Here is a 24,350-nt window from a genome sequence, read left to right as displayed (position 1 = left end):
GGCTGCGGTCCCTCCGCCAACCTCCAGCTGGGTGGTCACTGCCGACCACGGAGGGCTAGGCAGCTTGCCTGGCGCCTACCCCAGCCTCTCCGTCAGCCTGACAATACATCCGACTGCTCTTGGCTGTTTTTCGCAAGTTTGCGTGAAGGAATGCTCGTCTTAAATATGATCTATTTTATTCACGTTATTCCTTATCGGTTATCAGAAAGCTGCCGCTGAAAGAGCGGTTTTGTCTAAATGTTGTCCTTTAGAGTTCGAGAGGCTTGTGTAATTTATCTCATGATGAATTCCATGTCGTTTGTGGATGGTGATGAAATATCGGTGACTCCTCTGAATCCTGCGGTGTATATTGTCTTCAGTTTGGTTAAGGTTTGTTGCCTAAGGGCGAAATGCCGTTTGAGAAAATGACACGAATTTAATGTTCAACAAACCATTTAATGACCACTCGGGGATAGATAGTATTGTCAGCCTTCAAAGCATTAATTCCATCATCTTACAAATGTACAGTAAATAACACTTGAGCTTAGATAGGTAATACATGAGTTTAGACAGGTAACACAGAACCTGTTTAGAAGCACGAACTTTCATATAATGTGTCGATTTTTTTTTTAATTATTATTATTATTATTTTTTAAGAATAGCTTAATGCGAGTTATACTGAGAAGGCAAAATGCTAAATATGAGGACTCCAGGACTCCAGCATTGCAGGATTCTGATTTCACATTATCCTAGCAAATCTTTCCGCATTAAAACCTTTTAAATTGCTTGGGTTGCTTGAAGATTAATGAAAGGAATGTGAAGCTTTGACAGAAACTGAAGATAAATTAAACTTAGCAAGTACTCCATTGTACACAGACACACACATAACCTGCAACAGTACATCACAGTATCTTAAATGTCTGCTTTCTTCACTAGTAAGATGGACTGTAATCCACTTTCTGTAACTGGCTGAAAATGCTTCTTCTTTTTTTTTTTGTATTTTATATCAAAACACATTACTAGATTATAGTGTTTTACATCATAATACAATTTTACATCAAATTATTTCAAAATAATTAATTTTACCAGATGCATTTATCCAAAGCAATTTACAGATATGACTGAATACAACTTGAACAATTGAGGGTTAAGGTGCCCAACAGTGGCAGGGATTGAACTGACAACAATCAGATTACTAGTGGAGCACCTTAGCCACTGAGCTACCAATTTATCATTTACTAACTAGAAGGATTTTTAAAAATGGACTGACGCATTTCGTGACAACATCATGTTCATTATGTTGAAACATGTTTCACAGTATTTTATGATCCTTTTCACACTTGTCTCAATACCGTGTCCACGTCTTCAGAACTCTTAACTCAGTGTGCTTTTGAAACACCTCAGCACATCAGGTAACCTTTGGTGCAAAATGCACTTCAACAAGCAAAACACTTCATATTTCATCCAAAAGTGACTCAGGCTGCTGTAACTATAACTGCTTTGTTATTCAATATACAATAAAGTTCAAAATGCAAACAACTTGTAACATCGCAAAATACCCATAATATGTTTCCCTTTCACACACACACACACACACACACACACAATATATATATATATATATATATATATATATATATACATACATACATACATACATACATACATACATACATACACACTCTGATATTTTGTTGGACTGCCTTTAGCTCTGATTACGGCATGCATTTGCTGTGACATCGTTTCCACAAGCTTCTGCAATGTCACAACATTTATTTCTGTCCAAAGTTGCATTAATTTTTCCCCAAGATCTTGTATTGTTGATGGGAGATTTGGACCACTGCGCAAAGTCTTCTCCAGCACATCCGAAAGATTCTCAATGGGGTTCAGGTCTGGACTTTGTGGTGGCCAAGCCATGTGTGAAAATGTTGTCTCGTGCTCCCTGAACCACTCTTTCACAATCTGAGTCTGATGAATCCTGGCATTGTCATCTTGGAATATGCCCGTGCCATCAGGGAAGAAAAAAATCCATTGATGGAATAACGTGGTCATTCAGTATATTCAGGTAGTCAGGTGACCTCATTCTTTGGGCACATAACTTTGTTGAACCTATACCTGACCAACTGCAGCAACCCCAGATCATAGCACTTCCCCCACAGGCTTGTACGGTAGGCACTAGGCATGATGGGTGCATCACTTCAGCCGCCTCTCTTCTTACCCTGATGCGCCCATCACTCTGGAACAGGGTAAATCTGTACTCATCAGACCACATGATCTTCTTCCATTGCTCCAGAGTCCAATCTTTATGCTCCCTAGCAAATTGAAGCCATTTTTGCTGGTTAGCCTCACTGACAAGTGGCTTCTTAAGGTTACACAGCTGTTTAGTCCCAATCCCTTGAGTTCCCTTCACATTGTGCATGTGGAAATGCTCTTACATTCACTATTAAACATATCTCTGAGTTCTACTGTTGTTTTCCTACGATTTGATTTTACCACACGTTTAAATGATCGCCGATCACAACCTTTCAAGATTTTTTTCATACTACGTTCCTTCCTCGAAGATGATGTTTCCCCACTGTCCTTTAATAATGCGTTGGACAGTTCTTAACCTGATTTTAATAGTTTCAGTAATCTCCTTAGATGTTTTCTCGGCTTGATGCATGCCAATAACTTGACCTTTCTGAAACAGATTAAAAGCTTTTCCACAACCACAGGATGTGTCTTTTGACATGGTTGTTTAACAAATGAGAAGTTACTCACTGCATCAGTTAGGGTTAAATAACTTGTTGCCAGCTGAAACATAATCACCCATGCAGTAATTATCCAATGGGAGGCTCTTACCTATTTGCTTAGTTAAATCCAGGTGGTGACTTTTTTTGGCAGGCAGTGTATACAGTTATGTGCAAAATAATAGCAGTGTGTTTAAAACAACTTAGAAAAAGCTCAATCCTCATAATAGCATTCATTTCCATATACACAAAGGCACTGGGAGCACTGCACATTCAATTTCAAAAGAAAACATGAACAAAATGTCAATTTGTAAACTGAAAATGAAGAAAAAATAATAATGGGCTGTTAAAAAAAAAGCTGTGTCTCCATTTTCATTTACAAAATCGAATATTTACAGCATAAACAAAGTTGTTTACAGATTTAGCTTTTCTGTTGATCACTGGAGTAATATTTAGTGGTATAACCTTTATTTCTGATAACTGCTTTACATCTGTGTGGCATGGAGTCAATTAACATCTGACACCTGCAAACAGATATCCCAGCCCAAGCTGACTGGACTACATTCCACAGTTCTTTTGCATTCTTGGGTTTTGCATCAAAAACAGCATTTTTTATGTCACTCCACAAATTCTCAATTGGATTGAGGTCTGGGGATTGGGCTGGCCACTTCTTAAGATCAATCTTGTTGGTCTGGAACCAGGATGTTGCCGGCTTGCTGGTGTGTTTGGGATCGTTGTCCTGCTGAAACACCCATTTCAAGGGCATTTCTTCTTTAGCCTGACCTCTTCCAGTATTTTGATATATTCAAACTGGTCCATGGTGCCTGGTATGTGATAAATGGATCCGACTCCAAAGTATGAGAAACAGTCTTCACAGTGTACTGTGGCTTGATTTCAGTGTGCTATGGGTTGTCTCACAAACTGTCTGTGGCCTTTAAACCCAATAAGAAGAATCTTGCTCTCGTCTGTCCATAGAATGTTGCGCCACTTCTCTTTAGGCCAGTCAATGTGTTCTTTGGCAAATTAAACTTTTCAACACGTCTAGTTTTCAGCAATGGTACTTTACGAGGGTTTCTTGCAAATAGTTTGGCTTCATGTAGGTGTCTTCTGATTGTTGCAGTACTCACAGGTGACTAAAGATATTCTTTGATTTCCCTGGAGCTGATCATTGGATGCTTATTTGCCATTCTTGTTATTTTATGATCTAAGCAGATGGTAGTATTTCTTTTCCTACCACGTGTTTCGGGTTTTGTTTGCCATTTTAAAGCATTTGAGATCATTTTAGCTGAGCAACCAATTATTTTCTGCACTTCTTTATATGTTTTCCCATCTCCAATCAACTTCTTGATCAAAAGTTCTTTCTCCTTCGGTATAATGTCTAGAACGATCCATTTTACTCACTGAGCAAGGGGCTAAAACCAGCAGGTACAACATTTGCTGCCCTCCTTTTTTAAATAAGGGTCATAATTGACACCTGTTTCTTTATAGAATGAATGACCTCACTAATTGAACTCCACACTGCTATTAACTTGAACATGCCCCTTTCATTAAATGAGTCAATTACACCCAATTAGCAGCTGTCATGACTGTTGATTCTGTTGGTTGCCCATTACTCAGCTACACCTAGTCATGAATTTTTTCCCCATGTTGTATTATCTTTTCTGCCAAAATCAGTAAGTAAATGCATTAGTGATGTTAGACTGCTATTATTTTGCACATAACCCCCAAACTGGGAGAACAGCTCCAACAGCTACCAGAAACAACATCTGAGATCTCAGTTCAGAAGAGTGCAGTCCTGGGAATGGCTACGATACTGCGCAGCACTCTCAAGCTCCCAGGTAGAAGACCCAAGCTTGAAGGAAAAAGACAGCATGGAGGATGAGTGGGGAATTATATATATATATATATATATATATATAAACCAGAATAACAATATTTACGGTATAATATAAAACAATATATGATAAAGAAACACAAAAAACTAAATATACTGTGGTTGAGAAAAGACAATCATATCAAAATCAATAAAAAATACAGTACTGTAACTCTAAATCAATATTTTCACTATATACAGTAATTCACACATACTTTTCTTCCTATCAGCATCAGAACCTACTGTTGGCCTGGTCCATCCATCCTGCCCCTCAGCTGATCATAGATTTTCATCAACACGGTAACAAGGCACAAACAATAAACACCTGGGTAGGTCATTAGCTGGAATGACACCCAGGTGTTTCAGCACTATACGTATTGCAGTAATAGTGGAAAAATCTCTTCAGTGACAACTACATCTACATAGTGAATACTTTTTCTGCTAAAATTAGAGTAATCTGTTTTACATATTTCAAGTGTAACCTATATTTTCATTTGCTTCTCAAAATGCAACATATTTACATCCACAGTGATCAGAATTTGGGGTTTTTAACAGTCTGTTAACTGTAAAATGTGCAAGTCTGCAAAATTTGCTGACACTGAGAGGTATTCACGGATTTTGGAAAAAAAAATGGTGATTAAATACCTTATCAAATCACCATCCGTATCAAATGCCGTATCAAAGCAATGCAAAAGTATAGACAATTTAATTATCATAGTCTAATGATATGATGAATGTGTTACGTGTTCTGAAAAACTAGACATGGTATTGAGACAAGTGTGAAAATGACTGTAAAAACCTAATAGCATACAAGAGTGGAACGGTGTATTTCAGCGTCCTCTAGTGGGTATGTTGTAAAATGACACATAGCACTTCAAATTCATATGGAATTACTATAATGACAACAGCATAATAATAATAATAATAATAATAATAATAATAATAATAATAATAATAATAATAATAATAATAATACACTGACATTTAATGGAGTTTAGATGAGGTAAAATTAAACAGATTTCTATAAAGTTTTTCACACCCGTAGTTTTTGTGGTATACGTTAAAACAGTTGGGGTTTCACTTTTGTTTTTGTAAAACATAATAAAAAAACATAACCATCTTCTAGAATCAGAAAGACTGAGAAACTAATGTAAAGTGTTCCATAATTAGAACAGTTTTTACATAGTGATCGAAATTTAACATACTTAATAACTCAATGAAAGGATAAAAACAAAATACATAAATACCTAAAACAGGGTCCTGTTCTAAATAAGCCATTCTCTTTTTTTTTGAAACATTTGATCGTTAAACAAATGTATGGCTTATTTGACGTACTTTTATTTTGACTCGTGTAAATAATCTCGAGCCGGATGTGACGAGGATTCGCTTGTTGCATACACGTCCACTCACTATTTCTGCGTTACTATCATATCTCTTGAGGCCAGTAGTCGCATTAACGTCTGGCTAATAGGGGCGTTAAGTGAAATGGCCATTGAGCTGCGCTCTGGTTTCAAATATGGGACCGTTTTATCCATTGCCGTGGTTCTGTTTGCCTACTGGTTCCGACTGCCTCGTTCAGTACTGGATGAAAGGCTGGACGCCGTGCTGTCCTCTCTGCTTCGTGCTGAACGTAAAGTGGGCATAAACGATGTCGCCCGACCAAGAGTGGCCGTAGGTAAGACTAGCCTCAGCCTTCCTTGATGAGTCACGTCTAATGGAGAGGTGTCGTACATTTCAGACCACAGATAAGCAAGTCTCAGTTCTTAGCTACGTTAGGGTTGGTTATACATCCAAGTTATTTCAGCTACACATCTGAAATGATCTTTTACCATTTTTTCCCTATATCTTGGTTTAAATTCTCACCTGGTGTAGCCTACCTGTTTAAATTATTGATGACATTATACTTTTACATGCTGTCAGCAGTTTTGACCTGCAAATTCAGTGATGCTGATGATTTAGTTCATAACTTTTTAAGTTCTGTATCTTTAATTGCAACTAGTGTAAAGAACTTTAGTTATTCAGGCTTAGACCTAATTAAAAAGTAAGTTACAGTCCATGTGTGTCAGAAGTGATGTGGAATTTATTTAGCTGTCAAACAACTGACCCTTTAGTGGTCTGTTAATAGGCAGGCCTATTTATTGTGATGTTATGGTATATAGTGTTGGCATGTCATCTATATAAAAAGTCATATTTACCTACATGTTCTCATAAATCATAAAAGATTGGATTTCAGAAACTTCACGTTTTGAAATTAAATTTTTCTTTTTATCGATATAAAAAATACTTGCTCCACTGGATAGTGGAGCTTAAAAAGTATGCCCATATGTAAGATTACTAACTTTAATCACGTAGGATCTGATAAATTATGCTAAGTGGACAAACAGTGAAGACAGTATCAAAGTTCAATAGAATTAGGTCTTGACCATGTTTGCATTAGCCTAATACTGATGCTATTCTATTTGTAAACATTGGAGCAGGCAGCAAAAACAGTTTGAGTGTCTGATATCTTCCGAGCTCTTCTGCATATCCACATATGTTGCACTCTACCACATATCAGGCTTTGGTGGCTGTGTGGACATCATCGTGGATGGCGTGACCCTGCTGAACGCGGTCGGTCTGCAGCCAGCTGGGCGACCCCTGCACCATGACTACGTTGAGAATGCAGAGCAGCTGGCCCAGAGCTTCGCCTACTTTTTTGCTCCGGGAGCAGCTTCAGAGTAAGTGTGTGGAGAGAACAAACGGAATCTTACTGTGACTGTATGTAATAGGATACCTTCAGCTTCAGAAAGCAGGTGAGTTGGGTTTTTTGGCTCACCCACACTGGAATTCAATGATATATTTCTATATTTTTTGAATGTCAGTCAGAGAAGCAAGTTTCAGGCCATCGTCTGCAGTTGTGTGAATACACATTTGCTTATGCCACAGGGCTTGGATTTCAGGAGCTCGGATTTCAGGTCCAGCCAATAGTCTCATACAAAAGGCATGACCATCAAGATTTGAAATATGCACAGTGTAGTAAAATGAACTCTTGCTGAAGTCTGTGCACAGACCTAGGTGACTAATTTAAATTATTTAGGTGTTTACCATAGTAAGCAAGGCTAGAATAATTGATTTTAACTTTTGATACTGTATGTGAATGGTTCTTAATCGCACTAATACTGATGGATCCAGTTATCGCATGAAGTCAATCAGACAATGATTCCAAACCGCCTTTTTCCAAATACCAACCATTCCTGCCTGTTGTTAAACTTAGTAATTAATATGGAAATTAGCAAGATCATCATAGAGTTGGTTCTAAATATATGTAAATGAGTAATCAGTGGGTGTGTCCACATTTGCTTAAGGCCTGTTATGTCCAAGGGGGGGCGCTATCACACTATCACACTGAAGGATGGTCCTTTGCATGTAGAGCGTATTTGCAGCATATGTGTGTAGATTACAGCATGTGGAACACAATATTTCTTTTCTTTGTCCGTTTGACTTGCAGGAGGTTCGTGCTGAACGACACACTCTTCAGTCAGCTGGTGGAGGCCTCTCGAGAGTTGCCGGGTAACCGCTGGTCGATAGGGGGCAACGCACCTGTGATGGCCAGCAGGATGGCTGGTGAAGGCTGCAGTGTGCTGCTTGGGGGAAGCTTCAGCACAGACTTTAATGACGTCCTCTCGCAGCACATTACGGGTTAGATATTGCCTCTACTGCTGCCTTCCCTATAATAAGGAAATAGAATCAAATGTATGGATTATTTTATTCACATCAAAGCTCAACTAGTCTGTATGTGGTTGATGAAACTTTTTGTGTCGCTAATAGGAATGTCTGAGGAATGACTTCTGGTATTTCTGGTATGGCACCTGTAACGTTCTTGTCCTTCATTGTCTATGTGCTTCCGTTCTCATTCTAGTGGCAGGTAACACAGTGGAAGAGCCAGACATCCACCTGATACTGGAGTACCCAGCTGGGGCCACTTGGGGGCAGTACACCTCCCGAAGGGCTAACAGGTTTGCTTGTAGCCTTTAATTTACCTAGCCAACTGATGTTGACCTGATCCACTATATCACTTTGGAATCCACATTCTCTTTTTGGAGGTGGAGTGTGTTTACCAAGTCCAGCTGCTTCCATAGAAGTGACGAATAAGTTTAGTGGTGGAAGCATTAATTGAAGATTTAGAGCCACTGGGTACATTTTGGAATTCTGGGGTGGTTGGAACCTATCAGATTCCACTCTGCTTGGTTACATGGTAAAAATCTATCACATCCAGATGTGTGGGTGGAACTTCAGAATGCTGTACTGAGTTAGTTTTCTTAAGTTTCCTACTGCAGAAGCAGAAGTTATATTCAAGTGTACTTCGTAATCAGCAAGTTTCAAGCAGGCAGAGTTGTTCCTTGTGTAAGCTACGAGTCTATGTTGTGTCATCAGATATATAGTGTCATTCACCTCGGTGTAGTTCATTTTGGCATGGAATGTCATCAGTGATTCTAACTGCCTAATTCTTTCTGTTAACAAGAAGCATTTGTTAACCATTTGTCTGCAAAATTCCATAAATGTAAACATTTCTGTAAAGAGCTATCCTCTTACCACTTGCACTGTTATGCAAAATTGTCTGAATATCTAATATTGTACCCCAAAAGCCCTCAGTAGACTTGCACACTGCACATGGATTTGCCCAGTGATATGGACATAGGGCCCAAAATATCCATGTGTTTAGCTTCTCTGTGTGTAATAACTTGGTAATGCTTTGCAGTTGCACTGTTTACCTGAACTCTTTCTTTCTGCCCCATAGGTACATAATCCACAGTGACGACCACAACCCCTACTTGGACTCGATGGAGGAGTTTGAGAAGAGACTGCAGACTTTTAAGCCAGACTTGCTTGTGGTGGGAGGTCTTCAGATGATGGACAACTTCCCCTTTAAACAAGGTCATCTCAGGGCGAGCAACACATTACACTCGTCCTACGTGCTTAGTGAATAAAATGGAATCAGTAGAAGGGATAATGAAGATCAAGCATTGATTTAAGCATTAACCAAGGCAAATTAAACCATGTCATGTCTAATCAAGTATTCATTTAGTGCTGCCAATTAGAATGCAATCATTAATCATGATTAAGGTTTGTTAAAAATTAATGAACGATTAAGAAATGTCACACGTCTCTACAAAGGTACTGTGGTTTAAGCAATTCGTTTTTTGGACGATTTTTATATAGCCATCGTGCTCATGGGGGGAAAAAATGCTGGAAACAAATTTGGTTATGTTCATTTTACAGAGATTACCAGTAAATCTGAAATGGCCTGCTCTGGTAATTTGACACAGAGTCATGAAATCAAGACACTCTAACATTATGGAGGCTACTTCAAGTAGAAACACTAGATTAATTGTGGGCTTCATTCAGTGAAATAGGCAAAGCGATGTGTCTACCTGATGACTGTTAAGAGCTTGCGAGGTTTTGGTATTGTATGAAGTGAGTGGGCCAGGCCCTATGTGAAACTCTAGAGGTTTGGCACAGGATAGTTGGTATTTTATTCCTGTGTATAATTACAATTGACATCTATGTGCTTGGACTCTCATTGGGTTTTTTGTCTGCTTAAAGTTTGAAAACATTTTCTGTGTTTAACATTGACTAGATGAGTGAGCAGTGTGAATGTCAGCTTGTGAAAGATTGTCGCCATGGGGTTAATAAGCCAATGTTTCCAGCCACTATGGGGAAAGCACTGATAGTTCATTACATTTGGTAGATTTAGTTGAGTTTGTGCTCCATTATCAGTATGCTCTGGAGTGAAAACAGGATTAGATGTGATGGACTGTTCAGCCATGCACTGACCACACTGAAGACACTGATGACCACACTGAAGACAATACACTACAATATAAATTCCTTAAATAATACTAATAAAATTTGTTTACACAGCACTTTTTATTTTAGTTGCCAAGTGATGACAGTAAATTAATATCTCACTAGTAGAAAGTAATAATAAAATGAAATTATTAACCCAATCAAGTGTAAACCATCTTAACCAGTTCAAAAAGAATAAATATTTAAGTAGATTGATTTAGTGTGTTTGATACCTGTTTGTACCCCCCACCCCCGTGTGTGTGCCGTAGGCCAGCGCGAGGCTTTGCTGAGTCACCTGGCAAGGATGCTGTCCTCCGCCGCCCCTCAGACCAGTGTCCATTTTGAAATGGCCAGCTTTGTGGACGAGGACCTGCTGTGGGATCTGCTGCGCTTCGTGTTCCCCCATGCAGACTCGCTGGGCATGAACGAGCAGGAGCTGCCTAATCTTCTCAGCCTGTTCCGCGGCACCAACGTGACTGTGCTGTCCGACCCCAACCCACGCGTGGCGACCGTCCTGGACCAGATGCGTGAGCTGTACCGCCTGGTGAACCGACGGCAGCAGGCGGCCGGTGCGGGTCGTCCCCTCTCCAGACTCCACGTGCACACGCTGGCCTTCCAGGCCATAATTGTCACGCGCGGCTCCCAGTGGAAGAACACTATGTCGGCCACAGCCAAGGCCTCGCTCACGGCCAACCGGCATGTGTGTGGCTCAGCGGACATCGACCCCAGCAAGGCCCGCCTCCTCATGGACGAGTCATTCTCGGTGAGCAGGAGGGAGGGGAGCCAGAGGATTCCCCTTCAGGAGACCCGGCCCGTGTCCTGCTGGCTGGAAGACGACTACGAGATCTGTGTGGCGCCGGTGCTCGTGTGTACGGAAGTGTATCAGACCGCTGGAGGAGGAGACAACATCTCTGCCGCTGGCCTTGTTCTGCAGATCTGAGCTGTCTTGCCAACGCAGAGTCCAAACTGCATCCGTATCAGTGACCCTATCACACGAAGGCTTTTGTTTTTATGCTTCAAAATTGGGTTTAGAAATTAAAAATCAAGTACGTCTTTTTGTCATATAAGGACATATAAAACTTTCAAATGTTGCATGTAGTTTTTGCACATCTAGGGCCAGTCAGTTGTAGCCACTCACTAAGATACTTGAATCTGTTCAATGCTGGTTTGAAACCCAAATATAGATGAGCTCATTCCACCTCATATTGTCATGAAAATGTTCTCCCCTATATTCTTTTCTGTTTTTCTTCTTTCTCTTATGCTAACTCTGTTGGAACATAGATATTTGTTGTTTTGGTCCATTCCATTTTTCTTGGCGTTTCATGTATTACATCTCCTTTTCTATTACTTTAACTATTTTTTTATGATGACATGATGGGGATTTGCATGTTTTTATTTCTCATCATTTTATAATTTTATTTCTAATTAATTATGCATTAAAGATAATGCATTTTAGCACAGCATCTGTAGCATTATCTTTTCTCTGTTTGGACTTTCTCATTTCCTGCAGTTTTTCCTGGGCTTTTTAAAATTTGAAATATGACCAAAAAAAAGCCACCCAACTGTCATTTTAGTTCATGCACATGTGTGGGCTTGTGGGCTTGAGTGCTTGTGAAGGAGATCTTGTAATGAGGTTTTCCTGTCAAACAAAGGGCATCACTGGTGTATAACAAGCATGTCTGGTTCTTGAGCTCTCATGCACATGCATCTCACACTCTGTGCTTGGCAGCTGCAGTACTAACCCACTAATCCATTATCGACCTACCTCCTGTGCCTTTGGTAGAATACATTGGGTGCTTGATCTTGACCATATCTATTGATGGCTACATTTAATTAAAGTATTTACTTGAGGTAGGGTTCTGTGGGACCTGGGATGGAGGTGTTTCTTGCTGCTACCCTCCTTTTGCAGGTCGCAGCTGAGCGATGGTGGAGAAAGTTGAGGGTGTGCGCCCTTGGCTGAGCCATGGGAGCGAGGGCCTGCAGAAAGCTGCACCTCTGGGACTAGCTGAGCCTGGCTTCTTGGGGTCCATGTCGCTTGAGTGAGAAAGCAACTGAGCTGCCAGGGTGGGGAAGAGCAGTCGCGCCAGCAGCACTGGCAGTACAGCCCGATGCAACGAGGAGTTGAGACAGAAACAGTGATTGACCGTCGGGTCAGAAGAAGGCATATTTAATATTAAACATGAGAGCAATGGCAGTATTGACTTTTCTTGTGATCTATATGCATATTTCTATATACATAATTTCTATACAGAATTATGTGAGTTTGAGAGAATGCACATATAATGATTGAAAGGTTTTTGAATGAATAGTAGCATAGCACTGAGCCATAAGTTGATGGAATTAATATGTCTGTTATGTTATAGTGTGTCATGCTGAAAGTGAATTTTAATTAACTGCCTTTTTAAACCTGGTTCGACTGGTTTGTATCTCTGAAACAAGTTTTGTGAATGAAAAACTCTTGTTTGGAAAAGTTTTGCTTGTGCATGACTTTTCATAATATATATGTAATAAAAACATACATTCCGTTTCTGAGATACTACTGTTTGTGTCTGAACTGTAGAAATACTGCGCATACAAATGCAAGTTCTTTTTTGGCTACCAGTACAGTGATTGGGTGGAAACATGTTTAACATGCTGATTTTCTCTCTGGGGACATTGATTGATAGGCCTGGTTGGTAAGGTCAGCATGCATAATTCAGATGGGTTTGGTTAAATTAATCTTTGAGCTATAGCTTTAGTAAAAACTAAAGATCTGAGTTCATTGCTTGCTTCAGAAATGAATCCAGGTCATATGTCAAAACCTGATCTAGAATATTTCAGTAAACATTCCTGAACTGAGAAAAGTGTGTGCAGTATCAGATAAACTTGGATCCCTCCATGTGTATTAAAAGTCTGAAATATATTTCAAGGAGTGACGATGTTCACTTCTCATTGATGATGGGGTCCAGAATGTAGTGCTTTTGATACTATTTAATGCACAAATGCAGCAACTGGTAGTTTCTTGTGAAATGTCAGGATAATGTAAAATTAGCTTTCTGCATTTGTTGAATCAGTAGTCAACGCCAATAGTATTATTTCCCGTTTACAAGAACATTGTGTAGTATACTAAAATAACACAAAAGACCCCCCCCCCTAGACCTTTATTCTGAAACTGAATCTTAACAGAGCCGCTTCACGTCACATTTGCTTCCTGATTAGAAAATAGTGCGTCCAATCAGCGACAATCTTATTGCGAACTGAAAGGAGCGTAGAAATATTCTGCTAAAGTTAGCCAATGCTGTAGTTAGGCAACCAGTTTTCGCTATTTACACTCTCTCACTGTAATATAAAATGAGCTCTATCGGGACCGGGGTAAGTGAAACCGTTAGCTTTTTACTGGTTCATTCTTAAAAACGAAGCTTACTGTTTGATGAATGTTTTTGGTCCGTCATTCTGCTAGCTCTCTTGCTATCACAATGCCGAATAGCATTCAAGGGGCTTGGATCTAAGTTACTAGTCAAATAAGGGCAGGAGACTGCTTAAAATAGTTCGTGCAAGACCAATAAAATCTTACAGGTAGTACACAGTGCGAGTTTTATTTACTATGTAATTGGTAGACTTTTCATCCTGTTTTGGTTTGTTCCTCTGCTGAGTCACTGCTTGCTAACATTGAATGGCTGGCTAATGTTAGCAAACGCTAGCGCGCTGCACTCAGTTCAAATGACATAACGCAACGTTAGCTAGCGCCCAGCTAACAAAAGTGAAACTGCTGTTTCCAGAACGTAGCAATATAGCGTTTTCACTGTAAATTCAAATTCTTAATGTCTGTGTCTACTATCTTAATGCTGTGATTTAAAAAAAGTAAATACAATAAAGAAAGACGGTCTCCGAATGTGTATTTATGTAAGTGACTGCATGATCTATTAGGCATGTACTTAATCAAAAGCTCTTCTCTCCCCCTCCCTCCCTCCCTCCTCCCTCCAATTCAGTATGATTTATCTGCTTCCACTTTTTCGCCGGATGGCAGGGTATTTCAAGTTGAATACGCCATGAAAGCAGTAGAAAACAGCAGGTAGATGTCGCATTTTATTCGCCAATTGTGTGCAGCAGCTTTTCCCGTTACATTACGCTACTGCGTTTGGATCTAAAGATGCCCACGAATAATCTGATTTGACACATGTTTCTCCCAGATTTGCAGTATGATGACTAGTGCTACAACGTAAATTATTTGCTTGTTTATGTAGCACAGCGATTGGAATCCGCTGCAAAGACGGAGTGGTGTTTGGAGTAGAAAAATTAGTCCTGTCCAAACTGTATGAGGAAGGTTCCAACAAGCGCATCTTCAACATTGATCGGCATGTTGGAATGGTGCGTATCGATGATCTTTAGATGAATGATTAGTGATTAGTGATTATTGTTCAGGGGGGAAAAACATGAAAAAATGATGCATCTTGAGAGGTATTGCAACTCAAAGACTGCAATACCTACCTGAAGTATTTTGCCTCTTGTGATGCAATGTTCAGTGGTCATAAGAGGACAGATGCATGTATGGTCCTTTCACCGTTTGAGTGGTATAGTTTCTTTTTAATGTGAATGTTGAATAAAATGCCCTTTTCTGTGTACTTCAGGCTGTGGCAGGGCTATTGGCTGATGCCAGATCTCTCTCAGAGGTGGCCAGGGAGGAGGCCTCCAACTTCCGCTCCAATTATGGGCATGACATCCCTCTTAAGGTATGATGGGATGCTCTGGCTCCACATTGTTTTTCCACATTGTCATCGTAAGTAAAAGATAGGACATACAATGTTTCTAAGTAGAGTTTACTCAGAGTAAAATACTCATGTTCTATTCACTTTAGATTTATATTTACCTTATTTTAAAGCATCCAGAATATTGGGATAATTCCTTTGATTGTAGTGCTGATTTACTGCTTATCATGTTAGTTAGCAAAATGGATAGTTATTGACTAAAGAATATATGCATTCACTTGTAGTATTAAACATACCTTCCATGTACCTCCATGCTCACTCACTGACCACTTTTAGAAACGCCCATCTTAGATGCATTTTTAAGTGTGCATTTACAGAAACATCTGTTATCATGCATCAGTCACCCTCTACCCTATTACTCACTGGTCATTTTCTGACCACAGGACCATTCTCAACACACTGACATGTTAATGGTGCTGATGTGAGTGTTGATCTGGTACAAGTTTATCAATTGCTACTGTGTTTCTGGGGATTTAACCGCTGGCTTCTGAGTGGTCTAACACTCTAAAATCCAGCCAATAGTAGCCCTGTGATAAGGCGATGGATAACACATACTGACGGCTTGAAAAAAGAAATGACATCACTTACACTTCACTTACACTAAATGAACAAATTACTCAGTTAAATGACTCTCCATTATTTCTTGAATATTAAGAAAAAAAAGTAATCCTTCCACTTATTTATTGGAAAGCTATATTTACTAGACTGTTGGTCATGAAATGCTTTTAAATCCACTCCTGTGTTTGCTCTTTTTCCAAACAGCATTTGGCAGACAGAGTTGCAATGTATGTTCACGCTTACACATTATACAGTGCTGTACGCCCTTTTGGCTGCAGGTAGGTCTGGAGACGTCTCTAATAGAAAGAAACTTTCAAACCTCTTTGGGAAAATGAACTGATTATTTTTAAACGATACAAAGCAGATTCATAAGTTTTAAGGAGAAAAAAACTTTAAGTACTTTTTAAGCTGGTAAAGTATTTGTCTGTGAAAGTCTGTAATGTGTCAGTAATGCTAATTTCTCTGCTTCCAGTTTCATCCTTGGATCTTATGATGACGATGATGGCCCTCAGCTCTACATGGTAGATCCATCAGGGATTTCATATGTAAGATCTCTCTTAATGTAAAATTTCATATGTATGACTTCCCTAGCACAGAACTGGTAGTATACTCTGATGGTGACTTTAGATTTGCAGTTCAGTTGCCTTGATTCAAGCCAAAGGAGAAAATGATGAACTGTTGTGTTTTAGTACTTGTTCTCTTATCGTTCACACTGACATATTTACCATTGTGCTTGCTGGGTTTGTGTACAGCTGATGGCAATTTTGCCAGGTGGAAACTCATGAAGAGATGATAAAATGTATAAAGTGTCAAAACAGCAGCAGAAATGACATCACATTCTAAGTTTGGTTTGTTGGCATCTTTGGTCCATACTTTGTTCACACTTCAAATGAACCACATCAGTTCATTTGGAAGGAGATCAAGATGGACCTGCACAAAGGGGTCTTGATTTGCTTATTTGGTGCACACCAGAGTTCAAAAGGCAGTGTTCTCACTTGCTCTAACGAACTGTAAAAACAAAGCAACCACCCCAGGGTTCATTTTAATTGAACACACCCTAAAATGCAGTTTCAAGTTGGATTAATTATCATTGCTTTTTAAATTTAAAGTTATTCAGGTTTGTGTTGTGCAAGTCTGTATGCACTTTGTTTATAAATATTATGGTAACTTCATGTTTGCTTTTTGTTTTTAAGGGTTACTGGGGCTGTGCCATTGGAAAAGCAAAGCAGGCTGCAAAAACAGAAATTGAGAAACTTCAGGTGAGATGGCATTTATTTATTTATTTGTACACTAAACTTCTTTTACACACTGTAGGGTTTCCCCCCTCTAGAGTGATTTTTAATTTTGTGTGTAATTGTGTTGACATTTTAGATGCAACATTTGACAGTTGCTGCATTTCTGATTCTTGTCGACAGAGTTGGATGAAGGTTATATGAAAGATCTTCAGTAGAGGGGTTAATGGTTTTTCCTCACTCAATCAACATTTGTAAATATTTAACACCCTCTTTATTTCAACAGATGAAAGAAATGACATGCAGAGAGCTGGTAAAGGAGGTTGCAAAAATGTAAGTGTGACCTGAAGACTTTATAGAAGTACTACAGTGGAAGCTTACCTGGTTATTACACATGGGTGTATTATTACACAGTCTTTGGGAATAAGCATCTAGTTACAACTGCATCGTGGTGCTTTAGGATGCAGCCTTGTTTAGGCATGTGGTGTAAAAGATCCATGCACTGCAGATCTTTCCACATTTAACTCCTCAGGGTCTTAAAGGTTTGGTGGATGAGATGCAACATGTCTGCAACAGCACGGGACACACTAAACTGTACAGTGTGGGAGTTCTCCAGAGAACTGAGAAATGCTGAATTTTATTCCATATACAATAGTTTCAGCCATCAGGGATTGCCAAGATATCATTTAAAAAACAGGCTATGGGAAGAATCTTAAAACATTATTAGTGATGGGGCGTTCGCTACAGACATGCTGATTGGACAAAGTGTAATGAAGCTTGTAATAAACATGTGACTAATGATGTCTGAAGCTTCATAGTTTACCAGAACTCTGGATGGGGGTGGGACTCTCATAGGTTTGGCACTGTCCTATAACTTGCAAGCTATAAGAGGGTGTAAAATCCCAGCCATCTTTTTTACTACAAAATTGGAAATGTATAAAATATGGAAGCAAAAAGGGGGAAGAAATGTTCAAAAGGGTCTGACCATATCAACCTGTTGCCTCCGAGTATAGTTTGCAGCAATTGTGAGAAAATACAAAAAGGGGAAACTATATTAAATTATTGCAGAACTTTAATAATTAAAACGTCTCGTCACATTTTTTATGAAATATTTAAACAATCGAGCGTTGTATAGTTTGCAGTGCTGCACTGCCTGTGGCTGCTATAATTTCTGAAAACCACCTGGTGTCACCATTGTGGCATCAGCTTTCAATGCTCCAGTATTTGGAATCTTTTAACAGCACAAATCAAGAAGAAGCCCCAAGCGCTTCATGAGGCTTCGGCTGCCCATCACTACATTTTATAAATTGATGTGGTTTGATTCTGAAAGCAAGAGAATGTATTTTTTGAGCACGAGGAAGGCGGTTGCTGGCTTGCACAGCTGGCATGTGGTTTTAGGCAGAGCAGTACACTTCTCAATTAAAACGTGGTTTTGAAGCTGTAAACCTCATGCAAATAGACCCTCCTTATTCAGAGCTCAGAGATGTGAGGACTGACAACAAGCAGGAAATCTGGATGTACATGTATTGATTTTGGACCGAAATATTAAGCAGCAGAAAACGTGAGATTCACAGCTCAGGCGGCTTCTCTTCGAGACACTGTGCGGATGTGCAAGTTTAACTCGTCCTGTCCTGTGCTGTTAAATATGTGTGTGATTGTCTTTAGAAGGGGGTTGGAACTTTGAGACAAGCACAAAGTCTAAAAATAATAATAAGCTTGCTTGCTCTCATAATTATACTTTTTTCCAAAAGTGGTTTACAGCAGCAGTACAATAAAAAAAAAGTGTGGGGGAAACCCTGATTTTCCATACATAACCAGATTAAAGCATCAGCACATGTTCTTCTCCCCTTACAGCATCTACATTGTACATGATGAGGTGAAAGACAAAACCTTCGAGTTGGAGCTTAGCTGGGTTGGAGAAGGTAACAGATGGATCGTAAAGAAAATAATGTAAACAAATGTAAACAGATCTGATAGACATTAATGCACTTTTTATCTCTTTAGTCACAAAAGGGAGACATGAGCTTGTCCCTAAGGACATCAAAGAAGAGGCTGAGAAATATGCTAAAGTAAGCTAAGCTCTCTCTCTCTCTCTGATCTGTCTCACGTCAACAGCTTTGGCTCATACAATCTTATGGCCTTTACAGGAATCGTTGGAAGAGGAGGATGACTCGGATGAGGACAACATGTAGACCGCATTCTCACCCGTTTTTCCATGTACCCAGATAGCTCAAACTTCATATCTCGTAAAGTTGTTTTTAATGTTTTCTGGTCACTGAACCAATCAAGGTCCTTGTTTGTTTTTTTTGAGTGTAAAAACAAAATAATAAAAATAAAAAGAATTAATTTGCCTTCCATTTGTTAATTGTGATCATTCACACATTGTTTCACAAACTTACTCATGGGTGTAACTAAGATGCATCTTTTTATTGAGTATTTGACTAAAGACTGAAGTCTAGTAGAGCTAAACTATATTTATGCCCAATTCTTTACATTTATATTGCAGACAAACAGATGTGGTAAGCAGTACACTGCAAGGGCTTGAACCTTGTACTGAGGGTTAGTAGTGCCAGCCACCAGTGTAATCAACTGCAGGACAACTATTTGTCTGTCTATATGTAAAACTCAAAGCACATCACATTACACTTGATACTTGCATATTTCATCCATGCCACGCATCTTAAAATAAGTGACTTAAATGGCCTGTGAACAGTAAATTATGTCTCATCACATCATGCTTGCTGTCAAAAGATCAGGACTGGCTGACTCTCTGCTACTGTAGGTTTTGTAGTACATTTGTAAAATGCCTCGTGCACACTTCAAGATCAAAAATACTGGCTCTAATTGGCCAAGATGTCACAGACTTTGATGTAACGCTGGCTCAGGCAACCATGGGCAGAAAAACACCAGTGAAGAGTCATTATAAATGCAGTGGATGGTTCCAGCATGCATAAGTGTGCATGACCCACCCCTGCTGTTTCAACTGACCTGATCAGTCCTGTCTTGCACATAGTCCCAAGAGGCTGCCTTTAAATTACCCACACCCACACAAATATTTCACCAACCAGTGCAGCGAACTATAGAGCAACTGTCAAAGAGTGCGTTTGCATGCACTTAATCCGATTGTCAGTAACACGACTAACGCATTTACATGCACTTGGGAATTCTGATAATGGGGAAAACTTTAGGTTTACATAAATCAGGTAATAATCAGTTTTCTACTATGCAACCAGCCAATAATCTCAGAACGATGTGACGTAACTTCAAACTTCCTTTTGTGGCTTTTTGGAAACATGGACCCACTTTACTGGCAAATATGGTTACGAATGTTTATTAATAGTGCACAATTCAAATTCTTAATTACCCTGAGCATGTACTGTGCTCCAGAGTCTCCCCATAACTGTCTGATACCCATTTTGCAGGTTCTGTGTTTAATTTTGCTAGCTGTTCAAGAGTGTGGGTACACAAATTACTAAAACCCAGCTATCTTTATTTGATTTCTAGGCCATAATACAATCTAAGAAATCAGACTATGCTGTTTACATGACCACTGGAATAATCAGATAACTAGAGAAATACAATTATGATTGCATTATTAAGTGCATGTAAATTTATTTAGTGTCAAATCACCAGACTATTACATTTGTGCCCCACATTTATAATAATTTACTACTCTAAATAATTGCAAAATAAGCCCTTGCAAATACAGAGTGAGTGTGATAGCCTCATTTCTATGGTAGTAGTACACCAAAAGAATCCCAAAAGAAGCAATCACCAGGAGAGCATTGCTGTCTTTGAAGGAATGTTGAAATTGTCACTTCCTTTTGAAATCAGGATAATTAGAGAACACCTGTAAACTCATTTGTCATGTTAAATGTGAAGCTGATGTAGTTATGTACTGTCACTTGACTTGACACTTTTCATGGATTCACTTTACAACCACGGTAGCCAAATAACTGAAATGCTTCATAGCAGATACTGTGTTCACCAGACAACACAGTGATTTCTTGTTCTTTTTTGTACACAGTCTAATGTTTTAAAAGCATATATACACACACACACATTAGACACTTATACTGAATGTATAGGATATGATGTTACAAATGTAACATGTAATGAACATAAATGCACATGCATAAACCAAAAACTAATGTGGGTCCAATAGCCACAGAGAAAGTAAAGCACTACAGTGTTAAAGGCATTTTGTAGTGGTAGAGGTGTGTGCGCGCTCTGGAAGAGAAATGACTTGCAAACACTTTGCACACCAAGTCTCATATTTGGCAAATATGGACATATTTACTTATGTACATATGCAACTAGACCAGAGTTTAAAAATGGTTTCCATTAATTTTTCCATTGTGTATAGTAAAACCTGCCAGAAGCTTTAGTACTAAGAAATACATTTAATTTTTGCAGCTTCTGACCAAGTTTAAACAAAGTGAAAATAGGGGCAATTGCTTAATTCTTCAAAAAAACAAAACAAAACATTATATCTTCAAAATCAGGAAACTTAATCGTACGTGTCTTTAGATGATGTTCTACTGGGGCCTCTCAAGCTTTGCTGTGAATACATGTTCCAATACACCCATCTGTGTGTTTTATGTTTAACTATAGAGTGCTGAGATCACCCCACTGGACTGAGCAGTGGGAAGTTAGAAGAGGAGCCACATTCTCATTAGTAAAGCTTATACCTTACAAATTATGGCCAACAACAACTTTGTTTTGGACTAAAAGAAATCTATCCTTTAACCATTTAGAATGATATGCATCATATTTACCCATCAATGCCGTCCAGTTATATCATATCATAACATATGAGCCCTAGCTGAGTGGTCCAGCATGTTAAAGCATTAGGAGCGCAGTGCACTGCTCAAGTGCTGAGAGTCCAGGAGGCTGCAGCAGCCAGCATTCTGCCAGACACGGCAATGTTTGGAAAGGGGATCATCTACCTGGACAAAGAGCTGAGCTCATTTAAACACTGTGCTTATGTCACATACATTTGCAAAACGCAACAAAGGATATTTTTGGAGTTAATTGATTTGCAAAAATGAATAATTACTTTGTGATTTGTAAGTCAGACAGAACACAAGCTAATCTAAATATTTGAAGTTTTGAAATCTGTTTGAGGTTACAATTCTCAATAAAAGTACTGTACAGCTCAGTATAGGTATGCATTGGTGTATCAGTCAGCAATCACTATCGGATAAATGTTTAGAAACAGGGCATAATTGGCACTGACCCTTTCAGGTAACTCAGTAAGGAAAGAGTGTCCATGATGGATCAGACAAAGGATATTAAGTGTCTATAATGTACTTTATGTTGGAGGAGGAGGAGGAATGTGAGAATTTTATATATAAAGAAATACTGGTTTAAATGAATGCAAGTAAAATATAACTTTATACAAATGTGGACAGGTGATAGAACCCAGGCAAAACACCTTGATAAACATCTCAATTTACCAAAACTTTTAAGCTGGTTTCTTTTTGCTTTGTAAATTCATAAAAAGTTCAAGCATATAAATGATTGTATGAAACCAATAAGGAGACAAAACAACAAAGGAGCTTTAAAAAACCCTCAAGATCTGAGGAACATTTAAGGCAATTCTGTACCGTTTCAGCCCAAACATATAACAAGTCCTTCACTATTCTTTAAGGCTAACTCTTGAGGTTGTTATAGCCAGTTTTTAAATTCTTATGTTTTTATATCTACTTGAATTATATTATCCTAGAATTGTAGCTCTTCCCTTTTGCATAATGATTTATTATAAATAATTTGACTTGGCAAAACAATTTAGCAGATTTTATAAAATAAATGAATACAATTATTGATCATAATTTTAACCAAAACAAGCAACAAAATCCAAAACAACCACAAGTTTTAATCATTACATATAAAAGTTCACATATTGTAAAGTTAGTTCACCTATAAACAAACAACTGAGCTATAAAAGTGTTTTGTGGTACAGTGCTGTTTGAATGTAATTAGCTGTCAAATTAGTTATTAAGGTGAGCATTATGCACTGCTCCAGTTCCTTGTCTGGGTTATTAAAGTCCTGATGTGGAAACTACACAGATTAGCCAAAAGCATTTTTTTTCTGAGAACTGCGTAAAATGCGACAGGTGTATATAGTACAGAATGTGCCACTGCTGTGGCTTTTAAATAAACATAGTGACATTCAAACCCTTAATTCGTACGTGACTACCTCTGATGGCATGTATGAACTCTGTTTTAACTTAAATACAAGAGGCCTGGTTTAAAGAAATAATATCAGCCTTCACTGATAAGGAAAGCTCTGAAGTAAGTACCACGTTATCAAACAAACAAACAACCCCCCAAACAAACAAACAAAAACAAACAAACAAACAAACAAACGAACCAAAACAAACTGAAATACTGCCATATACGCCCTCATGTTCTGTGGTCATGGAAAAATGTTTGGTGTGTCGCTTATTGTTTTGACTTTCATTAAGCTTACTGTAGGTAAGAAAATGATACAGAAAAACTAACTTGAAAAACAGCTCATTAAAAAAATTAAGTCCCATCACAAGGCGTTTTAACGTAGCTTATCCTACCTCTAATTTAACATTAAAAAAACATTCGAACAACACGGTCCGTTTGTGTCTGAAAGTAAGCGGGTAACTGTAAAACTGAATAAACACGTTAATGCGAATAAGATAAGTCGAGTACAGACACCACGTTTTATCCGCACGGTGTTATCTTCCGTGTACGTCAAACACCCGTGTCTGACGTCCCACGGAATTGAAATCAAGACGCCATTACTCTCATAGCCTTCAACTGACCTTTTCAGCGGTGTCGCATTTAAAATTGAGTCTGACAACTTAAACGAATTGTGATGAAGTGTATTAGTGGATAGTCAAGCTGGACCTTTAAAAAGACTAGTCAAATAAATCCACCTACTCCAGCTAACCTGTGGTCAATCGGGACTCACCTCGAAATCGCTGAGCACAGGATCAGTACGCGAAAATAATTGCGTTGGGAACAAAATGGCGAATGAGCCCTTTGTTTAGACATGCGCACTAAGGCAAACGCTTTTATTTTTCCCTCTGAAATGAAGTTCGTTCCCTTTCAATAAAGCAGTCGAACCAATGAATAAAGTAGGCGGGCTGTTTCAAAGTAAATTTGACCAATGAATATGGCGAACACGCTTCAATAGGAAACGTTTGACCAATCATATGTTACGTTTGAGTTGTTTTAATTGTAAAGATTATGCATCACGGCCAACCAATGAGTATAGGTATTTTATAGCGCCGCTTTTATATTTACCAATCATTTATCAGTGTTAGATTAAATCCTATAGTGACCTATAGGCTTTAACGTATATGGGAACCAATCATAATTTCAAGAATTTGACCACCGCGGTTTCTGCAGCCAATCACATTTCAAGAAA

General features: G+C 38.8%; 2 protein-coding genes across 2 annotated transcripts; both read left to right on the top strand.

Moving 5' to 3' along the window:
• Window positions 1-5,963: 5,963 nt before the first annotated feature.
• On the top strand, window positions 5,964-12,939 carry adpgk2 (ADP-dependent glucokinase 2). The gene is made up of 6 exons (XM_027011991.2): window positions 5,964-6,256; window positions 7,139-7,298; window positions 8,069-8,259; window positions 8,480-8,576; window positions 9,359-9,495; window positions 10,677-12,939. The coding sequence occupies exons 1-6, from the start codon at window positions 6,067-6,069 to the stop codon at window positions 11,345-11,347; spliced, it is 1,446 nt and encodes a 481-aa protein (XP_026867792.1). The 5' UTR covers window positions 5,964-6,066; the 3' UTR covers window positions 11,348-12,939.
• A 692-nt stretch (window positions 12,940-13,631) lies between these two features.
• On the top strand, window positions 13,632-19,294 carry psma3 (proteasome 20S subunit alpha 3). The gene is made up of 11 exons (XM_027011900.2): window positions 13,632-13,758; window positions 14,376-14,458; window positions 14,631-14,754; window positions 15,015-15,116; window positions 15,915-15,988; window positions 16,183-16,255; window positions 16,904-16,969; window positions 17,229-17,275; window positions 18,797-18,864; window positions 18,947-19,011; window positions 19,090-19,294. The coding sequence occupies exons 1-11, from the start codon at window positions 13,738-13,740 to the stop codon at window positions 19,132-19,134; spliced, it is 768 nt and encodes a 255-aa protein (XP_026867701.1). The 5' UTR covers window positions 13,632-13,737; the 3' UTR covers window positions 19,135-19,294.
• Window positions 19,295-24,350: the final 5,056 nt, after the last annotated feature.

Source organism: Electrophorus electricus, chromosome 13, assembly GCF_013358815.1.
Source record: "Electrophorus electricus isolate fEleEle1 chromosome 13, fEleEle1.pri, whole genome shotgun sequence".
NCBI lineage: Eukaryota > Metazoa > Chordata > Actinopteri > Gymnotiformes > Gymnotidae > Electrophorus > Electrophorus electricus.
This window is presented reverse-complemented; position numbering and strand designations above follow the sequence as displayed.